At 54.9% G+C, this 11,464-nt stretch overlaps 1 protein-coding gene across 1 annotated transcript; it reads left to right on the top strand.

The window, feature by feature from the left end:
* Positions 1-6,471: 6,471 nt before the first annotated feature.
* Positions 6,472-11,144, top strand: LOC104277574 (receptor-type tyrosine-protein phosphatase V-like; the record flags this gene model as incomplete). The annotated part of the gene is made up of 8 exons (XM_009874244.1): positions 6,472-6,588; positions 7,151-7,230; positions 8,024-8,111; positions 8,619-8,709; positions 9,361-9,437; positions 9,776-9,910; positions 10,381-10,503; positions 10,995-11,144. Coding segments are annotated over exons 1-8 (810 nt in total), but the record flags the coding sequence as incomplete, so codon positions are not given.
* Positions 11,145-11,464: the final 320 nt, after the last annotated feature.

Genomic DNA, 11,464 nt, shown 5'->3' with positions numbered 1-11,464 from the left:
TTAGCTTGCCTTTAGGGGACGAAAAGACCTCTTCTTCCAGCTTAGCTGCTCAGAAGGAACTCAGCTCTGCAGGGAGCTGTGGGGCTTGGTATGCCCACTGCTGGGAGGAGGGTGTAGGGCAGATGTCCACAGGGAAGAGGATGCATCAGGAAGGGTCTGGGTCAGGGCTCAGCCCTCCCAGCTGAAGTGTCTCTGTTTCAAGCAGTTACCTGAGCTCAGCTCTTTCAAGCCAACTCAACTGGTTGATAAGAACTAAGAAAGTGACTCAACTCAACCTGATTTTCCTTCTTACTGTTGTCATTCCCTACTTGTGTCCTATCAGAGAGCAGAAACCACTTGTCTCTGCAAATAACCCTTTGGAGGGTGCTTTAGGAACATCTTCTTATGCTCTCCCAAGTGCAACAGACTTGTCCAAGAGCCATAAAAGGGAGGAAAGACCATTTCCATATGTTCCCTAAATCCCTTACCAGAAAACCAGCTTCTTCCAGTGCAACATTTCCAAGCAGAGGCAGCTGTCCTGTTCCCCTGGGTCGACCTGCTGCTGGCTGCATGGCTGCTGTGCTCAGTTCAGGTTGTCCCTGATGGCAGGACTCTGCTTTGCCCTAGGTTCAGCATCGCTGCCTTCACCAGATACGATCCAGTAGCCCCTGCAGTGACATTCACCATGTTCTCAGGTAAGATGAAGAGTGCCATCTTCCCTGCCTGGCTGTACAGGTTAGAGATCACTGACAACCTGGCAATGGCAAGCCAGAGGGAGGTCGTAGGCTGTAGCAAATGTAACAGAGTAAGTGGAATCATTTACTGACTCTTACTTCTGTCCTGTCTCTTTTTTTATTCCAGCTGCTGAATCTGGTGCAGATGCAACTCCGCTCTCAATGCCAATAATCGCTGGAATCATTGTGGGATTTCTCTTGACACTTGCAGCTATTTTTGCTTTGGTCTACTGGAAACAGCTCAAAGCAAAGAGGTGAGAATGAGCCACCTCTTACCCAGTGGGTGCAGGCTGAGAAACCCAACCTTCAGTGCCAGGCCAGAAGAGCGAGCAGTGAAAGGCTCTAAAAAGAGGTTTAGGCAAACTAGGACACCCACTAGTGAAGTTGTCAGAGGGGATGTGCCGTGTGCAGTTAATTCACGTGAGGCAGCATGCCTGATGTGAGCTGTCTGCTCACGAGCGCTCTAGGAGCCAGCAGTGTGCAACACGCTCACAGCATCTGTCCTGGCACAGTGGGGAAGAGTGACATCTCCCTTGCTTTGCTCCTAGAACCAAGAAGAGCAGCCTGCCCCAGGAAATGGTGACCTACAGCTTGAGGTGAGTGCTGGAGTCTTCCTGGGATGCATCAAGAGCTGTGTGACCAGCAGGTTGAGGGAGGTGATTCTCCCCCTTTGCTCTGCCCTTGTGAGACCCCACCCAAAATACTGCATCCAGCTCTGGAGCCCCCAACACAAGAAAGACACGGAGCTGTTGGAGCAAGTCCAGAGGAGGGCTACTAAGATGGTCAGAGGGCTGGAGCACCTCTCCTATGAGGACAGGCTGAGAGAGTTGGGCTTAATCAGCCTTCGAAAGAGAAGACTCCAAGGAGACCTTACAGAGGGCTCCCAGTGCCCAAAGGGGCTACAGGAAGGCTGGGCAGGGACTGCTTACAAGGGCCTGCAGTGAAAGGACGGGGAGTAATGGGTGGAAGCTGGAAGAGCATAGGTTCAGACTAGATCTAAGAAAGATCTAGATCTTGACCATGCGGGTGGTGAGGCACTAGCACAGGTTGCCCAGGGAGGTTGTGGCTGCTCCATCCCTGGAAGTGTTCAAGGCCAGGCTGGATGGAGCCTTGAGCAACCTGATCTAGTGGGAGAAGTCCCTGCCATGGCAGGGGGAATGGAACTAGGTGATCTCTGAAGTCCCTTCCAACCCAAATCATTCTATGATTCTATGATTCTCTGCAGGTCCCAGAGTCCTTTGCCTACTTCCTTTATCATACTTTGACTCAGGAAAAAAACAATTCTGTCTCCGCTCCTTCAGTTATTTTTTAAATCTTAGGCTTTCCCATGTTCAGTATTTATTGCCCAGCTCCATTCCAAGTCAATGCATTGTCCACATCTCCTCTGCAAGGCTTCTGCAGTAGGAGAATATCGTCATCATCCTGAAATCCCTCCCAATGCTTAAACAATGCTCTGTTGGACCCACTTCCCTGGGTAATGATGTAAGCTATAAACCACCCCTGTGTGTGTCCATCCAGGTACTGCAGGTCTCAAGGCTGGGCTGACTCATTGGCCACCTGACTGGCCTGCCAGACCTCCAAATAGTTAAGGCAAGTTTTCCTCTGGACTTCATTTCATGCAGAAACGTCCATCGGCCAGTTCCCATACAGAACTTCAAGCAGTACTATGAGATGAAGACAGCAAGTGCTAACCACGCCTTTTTCCAGGAGTTTGAGGTGAGTTGAGACTCAAGACGAGACTTAATTTCCCCTCGAGGTAGCTCATGCCCTAGCTGTTGGGTGGTCTGTATGGACCCCTCATGTCCAGAGACAGTAACCCGTCTCTCTAGAAATCCAGCCACCCTACTAGGCAGTCCTGGAGGCCACAGATTGGATGGACCAAGTGATCAGGCAGCTCCTTTGCTCAAAACCTGTTTTGTTCAAGTTCTGGTAGAAACATGTGTTGCCTGTGGCGTGAGGTGAACTAGCACTGTCTGTAGCTGCTGACAGACAAAGCTAAGGACCTCAGGCCTGGACTGGAGGCAAAGATACTGAGCGGTCTTGCAATAAGATCCGCCTTGACACTGTCAGAAAAGAGCCTGCAGCCAAAAGGAAGGTCCAGGAGTATTCTCAGAGCAATAGGGCCAGGCTGTGTAATCCAGCTCAGGCTACCTTCACTGGCTCCTACTGCCAACATCTGCAGACTCTGAATTGTTCTTCTGCCAGCACCCTTGGGAGTTCCATCAGTGACTTCAAACCCTCCCCAGATCACCCTTCTCTGGCCTTCTGAGTGAGGGCAGAGGCAGAAGCAGCACAACCTGTTCCTGTCTTCTCAGCACGAAATGCACTGAGCTTCTTTGTAGATTTCTGATTTCCAAGACAGTTTTTTCCCCCAGTGCTTGCTCTTATGCTTGTGTTCTTTTAAGTAGAAGCAGGACTGTTGGAAAAGCCACCTCAGGCTGTACTGCAGGAGCACTAGAGCAGTCCCTTGCACACAACCGACCCTCTTTATTGCCCAGACAGAGCCACTGGCCACGAGGAGGGAGATGGGTTGGCCAGGAGCTCTGCAGAGACACATTTGTGCTTATCTTTTCCCGTGTCCTACAGGAGCTGAAGGAAGTTGGGAAGGAGCAGCCAAAGGTGGAGGCTGAACTACCAGCAAATGTCTCCAAGAACAGATATCCCCACGTGCTGCCTTGTGAGTGCTGTCCCCCTCTCCTTCCCCCAGCATCCAGGGTGGGAGCTCACACAAGGCACAGGGACGGGCTCACCTTGCATCGCTGCACGGTTCACAGCACCTGGCTCCTCTTCTGGGAGAAGAAGGAGTCTTGAAATGAGCCTCAGTTTCCATTTACCTGCTGGAGACGCAAGGGTCTCCAGCCAGGGCTGAGCAACCATCCTCCTCAGCTCCTCAGGAGGCTGCTGGGCAGGTGCTGGGTGAGCTCGGCTCAAGGATGGGTCCCAGCTGGAGCTCCTCCTGAGGAGTTACCCAGGTGAAGAGGAATGGCCAAGCCTCAGGGAAGGGCTGCCGTGGGGGGTCACATGCGTGTCTTCTCTTTCAGATGATCACTCTCGGGTCAAGCTGAGTCAGCTGGGGGAGGATCCACACTCAGACTACATCAATGCCAACTTCATGCCTGTGAGTGCCCTCTTGCCTTCCCCACAGAGACGTGGCTGTGGGCACCACCAGAGAAACTCTGCCTGGATTGAGGTTGCGAGGGTTGGTGGGTTAGAGCTGCTGCTGAGCCACACCTGGCATGGGCTGGCAAGGAGCTGGGGGTCAGGCATAGTTGCCCTTTTGCAGGGGTGGATGGAGATCATCAGCCGACAAGTGCTGTGAATGCAGAGGTGTGAGTGCAGGGGGACTGGCGAGGCTTTCCGCTTTCTTCTCGAGGACTGTCCTCTTCCCATCATTTCCCAGCTTACTGCCCTTCTCTGTCTGCCTGCTCTTTCTCCTTCTGGTCTGTGCAGCTGCATTTGAACAACCCTGGAGCTGTGCCCATGTCCTCCACCCAGGAGCCTTTCCCAGGTAACAGGCAGGGCACTCAGCACGTGTGGGTGTGTGGATCCGCGGAGCATGCCTGGGGCAAAGGCAGCGCGGCAGCCCGAGACCTTGCGTGCTCACCCTACCTTCAGCAGTGACCGGGGAGCACAAGAAAGACTGAGATCTGTCTTTCCCTGGTTAGGATGAATGAAGAACTGTTTGCAGGGGTCATATCTTTATTTCAGATATTTAGAGGGCACGTGCTGGGCAGTACATGTTTCCTGTGAAATCAGCTGCTTCTGAGGTCAGCTGCCTGGGAGCTGTGCCTGCACGGGCTGAGGGCAACGGGCACTTCTCCCTGTACTGCAAAGGCAGACCAGGCAGGATCCACCTGCCTTCGCAACTTGCCAACTTCTCCTGTCTGCCTCTTGCTCAGGGCTACACATCCCACCGGGAGTTCATTGCCACCCAGGGTCCCCTGAAGAAAACAATAGATGACTTCTGGAGGCTGGTGTGGGAGCAAAACGTCTGCAACATCATCATGCTGACAGTGTGCATGGAGAACGGGCGGGTAGGTCGGCACCACCGGGCTTCTACGTATCAGCCCCAGCTGTGCCCAGACCTGGCTGTGTGAGCCGAGACTGGGGCTGGGTTCGTGCCCTCCACCAGCCCCTGCTCAGATATGGCTGTAGGGTGAGCTTGGGCCACAGAGCTTCCCCAACAGGCAGTCTGGGGCAGGCAGAGGCTGACGTAGGCAGCTCTGCTTTAGCTTGTAGTAGGAAGGGGTAGACAGGGAGTTTAGTTGGAATCATGCCTGTCACCCTCAGGTATTTTTGCAGCCTCTGAAATTACAACTTTCCTCTGGATAAAACACCCCATGTGGACTGTTCCTCCAGTTTCCAGGGTTGATAAGACCGACACAGGTCCTCTTCTCTAGAGATCTAAATGAAGGGGATGTGGGGAAAAGCTATGTAAAGCTCCCAGTTGGAAGGGGAAGCACCTCTGCCTGCTCCTCAAGACCTGCCCTGACTGCAGCCCCACACAGCTGCTGCTCGCCAGGAGCCAGGAGGTCACCCAGGGGCACCTGGACTCTCACTGGGACCCCATTCTGCCTGTGCTGTAGGTCCTCTGTGATCATTACTGGCCATCTGAATCTGCCCCAGTCTCCTACGGGCAGATCCGTGTCCACCTGCTGACGCAGAGCAGCTCCGAGGAGTGGACCATGCGCGAGTTCAAACTGTGGCACGTGAGTAAGGACCTGAGAGGACTCAGGGGCCTTTCAAGAGCTGGGGGCTTGCATGGGATGCAGTGACATTTTTCCTCAGTGGCAGCAGCATAATTTCCTTTCCCTGCTGTTGGCGGGTTTCAAAGAAGATCCAGTTTGCTGAGGAGCAGTCTCTCACTTCAGACTTGGTAACACTGAATTGTCCAACATGTCACCCCTGCTGTCCACCCTTGCTCTCTCTTTTCCACATCCCTGCACTGGGACACAACCTGAAGCATCCAGGGCAAGTTCCTCAGCATTAGCTTGGGGTAGAAAGGGGTAGAAATAGAGTTTACTTGTTAGATCTCCTCCCAGCACCTCCACATGCCTCACCATGGCAGAGGGGCTGTGGGGGAGGACAGCCGAGCAGGACCCACCAGACAGTGCAGCAGAGCTGGTGTGGGCTGTGCCCTGCACCTCAGCCAGGTGTTTCCAACTCGCTGGGTGCTCCCAGGGCTGCGGGGTGCAAGGGTGACCCTGTCCCGGGGGGCTGCACACCCATCTCAACCTTCCCCTGGCAGGAGGGTCTCCGGGCAGAGCGACACGTGTCCCACCTGCACTACACGGCGTGGCCTGACCACGGGATCCCTGAGTCCACGACTTCCATTCTGACCTTCAGAGACCTGGTCCGGGAGCACATCCAGAGCACCAAGGACGCGGGGCCGACCCTCGTGCACTGCAGGCAAGGCTCTGCTCCGGGGGGGGGTGGTGGGAGGGGGTGATGGGAGAGGGAATGAGGGGCAAGGCTCCTCCTTGTGCACAAACTGGGAGGGAAGCAGGACCCAGGAGGACGAGCTGGTCTGTAGAGTCTCCTGCTTGGCTGTTGGGGATTGCAGGTTCTCTTGCAGCCTGTCCTCTGGTCCCAGAGGATGGGGCAGCTGGAGATGGCCAGCACCAACAGGCTGTGCTGGGACTGGTGCCCTGGGGTGCTTGGACCAGTGTCCTGGGGTGCATCAGGAGGGGAGCCCATCAGCTGTGGGGTCAGGCAATGTTTAACCCTTGCTGCTGCTTCTCTCAGTGCTGGGGTGGGCCGCACTGGCACCTTCATTGCCCTGGACCGGCTGGAGTTGGTTTAGGAGAAGATGGTGGACATTTTTGGTGTGGTTTACGCCCTGCGGATGAACCGTTACCTGATGATTCAGACTCTGGTAAGATCTCTGTTCACTTTTTCCCCAGCCCCCTTGCTCCACGGTGTAAAAGCTAGCAGGGCTGGCAGACAGATGAGCTCACCAGCCAGACCCAGCACCCCCAGACTGGTCCCCAGGCTGATACTGTGTCACGGTGCCACTCAAAGCACAAGTTCAACTCGAGGGGAAATTGCTCAGTCTCCAGCTGCTTCATGTCCTGCTGGGCCCACAGCAGAGACACACAGAGCAGCAACATCTCAGAACCCTCCTGGGAGACTCTGAAATGCCCCAGGAACAGGGCTGGGACCTTTGCAGGCAATTCTTAACTCACACCGTGTTGTTGGCCAGTGATGCTCCACAGCCCATCTAGTATTTCCAGTACTCGGGGTTGGGACGTGGTGTCAGTTTGACCCCTCAGGACAGACAGACAGACCCAGTGGAAGGATCCGGGGGATCTGAGACTGAAGCGTTTTGGGCATGAACGTAGAGCTTTTAGGGCATGAAGGCAGGACACCCTCTGACCACTTGACATGCTCTCTGCGTGGTGCAATGCTCTACACTGCTGTCCCCCTTTACTTTCCAGTCCCAGTATATTTTCTTGCACAGCTGCATCCTGGAAAGGATTTTGGAGGAACCACTCCTGGGTTTATCAGGGACAGAGAGGTAAGAGCCTGATGTGTTTTGCCTGCAACTCTGCCCACCCTGACCCACAGCCCCTCCAGGCAGCAAGTTGGGATCCTACCTTCAGCTTGATCCTTGACTCCAGGACAGAAGGGCAGGGAAGCCCAGCCAGCCATGCCACAGGGAAATTTGAGAGGGGCCAACCCAGGGCTGGTTGCTCCCTGCAGCACGGGGAGCCCAGCCCAGAACTAGGAGTGAGTCACTAGGCACACTGGGAGGGCTTGGGAGACCACATCCTCCTCAGTGCCAGTCTGCTGGGCTACTCCAATGCCAAGGAGCTGCAGAACTGTCCTGGGGAATGCATTTTGACCAGCCCCTGGCTTTCCACCCCATAGGGATGCCCTAGAGATAGGTTCAAACTGAAGGGACTCAGGGCAGCTGGGTGGCCTTGGGATGTCCCTTCTAACAGAGGCCAAGAGGTGGGAGCAGAGTCAGGCTGGGCACGGCTTTGCCCACCCACCTTGGTGTCTCTGAGGCTGCATCTGGAGGTCACATACCTGTCTTTATGGGCAAATTGTCTCCTCCCTCATGCAGAACAGGATGCCCTTGTCCTTGCTGCATCTTGGGAGCGGGCCCTGGGCTGTGCCACACCTGAGACCTGCCTTTGTCTAGGGCAGAGCAGGTTGGCACCAGCCAGAGCTGGGCAGGGGACCTGCGAGGGCCCCCACCTTTGCAGGGTGAAGGCTGCTGACAGCCCTGCCCCGCTGCTGCAGACTCAGCCTGGGTGCTGCTGAGTTTGATCAACTTCACCCTCACCCCCAGTTTCTCTCCTCAGGTCCTGCCCTATCCCACTGAAAAGCTTTGCTGAGCACTACGCCCAGAAGGCAGCCAAGTCCCACATGGGCTTCCTGAGGGAGTATGAGGTGAGAGCTGTCCTGGGCAGGGTGCAGGGAGTGCTGCCATGGCCAGGTGCTCTGAGGGGACCTGGGGAGCAATTGCACCTGGTCAGGCTGGGGGACACCCAATAAGTGCCTCCTCAGTGTGTCCCATGCCCCGGTATCCATGTGCCTGGCTGGCCTGGCAGTGTCCCCTCCCAAAGGCAGTGCGTCCCCAGGCACATAGGTCCCTCACATATCCTGCACGGATGAGAGTGTGTCAACAACCCACTGCTTCCTAGACCCCACGCAGGGTAGGGACCTACATCAACACCATTCTCTTACCAAACGATGCAGCCATCTCCTGAGAGGTCAGAGCAGAGCTGGCAGCGCACCCCCAGAGGTGGTCACATAGCACCCGTGCTAAGACTTCCGCATGTCCAGCTTTGTCTTCCCCTCTGCTGAAGCCAGGTGTCCTCAGGAGTGTCCAGTTCCTGCTGTTCCTCCTGATCCTTCCATGCTCACTGCTTCTTCCACTCTCTTTCACTCTGGCAGACCCTTCTAGAGGTTGTCAAGGAAGAAGCCAGCTCTGCAACACCATCTTCAGGCAACCAGCAGACACGACCCACTTCCAGCATCCTCCCATGTAAGTGCTGTGACACTTTGCATCCTCTTCCTTCCTGTACCTGCCTGGAGCCAGGCTGGACCAGAGCGTGGCACAAGAAAATATTTTGGCACACTGTAGTGAGTCCCACCAGAAGGCTACCAGAGTGTTTTGGGTGTGGAGCACATAGTGCACGGGACTGGGATAGATGGGTTTGTTCAGCCTGGAGGAGGGAAGATAAAGGCGGGATCTTATTGCTGTCTTCAACAACCTCCTGGGAGGGCATGAAGAAAATGCAGTCTCTAAGAAGAAGGTGCCTCACGGAAGGGCAAGAGGTAATGGGGATGATTTGGAAAAGTAATCCAACTCAGTATAAGGAAAACTGAATTCCCATGAGGTGGGACATGGGAGCATCTGCAGGCTCTCCATCCTTGGAGATATTCAAATCTCCATTGGCTAAGACACTGAGCAACCTGCGCTGTAAGTATCTGCTTTGACCAGGAGGTTGGGATAGAGATCTGTCTTTTGGGGACTAACGTCCGTGAGAAGAGCACTGCAGCGGGGGCACCTTTGCAGAGAAATGGTGAATGGAGGTTGGATTTGTGTGGCTGTGCGGGGTCTGGAAATTGGTCTGCAGGAGCTGTGTGAGCACAAGGCTGCCCTGAGTCCCTTCACGTCCCACGTATTTTGCAGATGATCGCTCCAGAGTGAAGTTTTCCCTGCTGGAACAGAGTCCTTTCTCAGGTCACCTGCAGGTCTGGCGTGTCCCGGTGAGTCGTACCCCCAGCAGCGAAGCCCACCCCTGTGCCTGGGTCCCATAGACAGCAGGAGATGCTCCCTGCTCCTCACCATGCCCCTGGTTCCTGCACTGCTCCACTGGTCACTGCCAGTGGTCCTGTGTGGACAAGAGGGGACTGTGGGGACCAAAGATGTGTCTTCCCTCACCTGCCCAACTGGGCTGTCCTCACTTCGCTCGCTCTCTTCTCTCATTACCTTCTGATCTGCTGAGCTCCTCTTCTTTTCCTGGCCTCTCCCACAGCACCTGGGCTGATGGGATACCTGTGCCACCCGCCCCAGCAGGACAGTGATGTTCTCCTTCCCCACTCAGGGCTGCAGCTCCAGCAGGGAGTATCTGGCTGTCCAGGGGCCTGACAAGTTGACCATGGAGGACTTCTGGACCCTGGTGTGGGAACAGGACATTCACACCATCCTAACACTTCTCCCATGGCAGGAGAAGGGCGAGGTAAGGCGCCGTGCCTGCCTGTGCCGTGGCGGAGCAGGGATGTGGACAACGGTGTTGGAAGCCAGCATAGCTCCAAAACCTGAACTCTTTTCAATGCCTCCCAAAGCCTTGGTGCAAATCCAGCTTATCTAAAGCTGAACTTTTCCCATGTCCAAGTGCTCCCACACCCTGTCACAGGAGATAATGCTCTTTAAGCTGCGTCTCCATGACACCCAAGGACAGCAGCTCCTGCCTCTGACCAGCTGAGGTGGAGAGGCCTGCTGAGCAGACTCCTACTGCCAGCCAGCTCTGTGTTAGCAGGGAAGCTCGCTGCAGTCTGCTGTGGCTTCCTAATCTCCCTCGGGGTTTAGCTAGGGGATGTGTTGACATGGGGGTGCTCGCGGTCCAACCCCATCCCAGACCCCTAAGGTGGTGACTGATCTGAAACATGGCAACCATCAACATGAAGCCAAACTTGCTGTTGCGCACAGGTCCCAAGTGAGGCGTGCTGGCCCCTGGAAGGGGACACTCTCTGCACAAAGATGCTGACCATCCAGTGTGGCACAGAGAAGCTTGTCTCCGGATGGAGGTGTATCCAGCTCAAAATGAAACACGTATGTGCTGATGGGGCTGGCCTGGGTCCCACTGACTGGGGTGTTCTTCACAGCTGGCAAATGGGTCTGTAGGGGCAAGGGCTGAAGGATCCATGGAGACTTGTCTGAGCTGCAAGAACAGAGTGGCAGCAGTCCAAAAATGCAGGAGGGAATCTAGACTGCAACATCCAGAACATCTGCTGAATGGATATAGGAGATGCACGGGATAGGCCATGGAGGACTTCTCTGAGAAGGCCCAGACAGTTCTCAGTCCCTCTCAGGGGGAAGACTGAGGTGCCGTGGGGAAGGAGAGCAGGTTGCCAGAGGCACCATACCCTCTGCAGGTGTGATGGGCGATGCTCTAGCGGAGACTGCCTGGACAGCTTTACAGAAGGTAGCAGTTAGCTCAGGAAAGCACCTGACAGCCTAAGGACTGGAGAGCTGGGACCCTTCTACATCCAAACTCACCCATCCCTCCCCAACAGCCATGTCAACTCTTTGTGTCTCACCAGGAGAAGAAAGCAAGGGAGAGGCAGATGCAACGGTTCCTATACACGCTCTGGAGCAGCAAGAAGCAGCCAGATGTCCAGAGTCTGGTGGAGCTCCTCACTGCTGTCAGACGGTGCACGCCCCTGAGCCGGTCCTCTCCTGCTGCACTGCAGGTACACCACTGTGGCGACGAGGGAGATGGAACCCTCTGGTTTGAGTTGAAAGCAAGGCTTTTTGTTGTCAAAGTAGAAGCAGGAGCAAAAGCAAAAAGTTGTGTGTGAATGTATGTGTGAGTGCGTGTGTCCGAGTGTGACTCCCCAAGAGCTGCTTCTATGTGGTTTTCTGTATCTGAACTATAAAGCCAAACAGGCTTATTTATGTTTTTCTTGATACATTCTTCCTCACAACTATCTTGGTCGCATCCGTTCGCATACAATTCCATGCAGTTTCCCAGCCTGATCTTTTCAATGCATTCATCAACTGTTATCCTGTG

The sequence above is a fragment of the Apaloderma vittatum genome, unplaced genomic scaffold, assembly GCF_000703405.1.
Source record: "Apaloderma vittatum isolate BGI_N311 unplaced genomic scaffold, ASM70340v1 scaffold6918, whole genome shotgun sequence".
NCBI classification, from domain to species: Eukaryota; Metazoa; Chordata; class Aves; order Trogoniformes; family Trogonidae; genus Apaloderma; species Apaloderma vittatum.
Note: the sequence above shows the minus strand (reverse complement) of the source record. Positions and strands in the feature narration are given on the sequence as shown.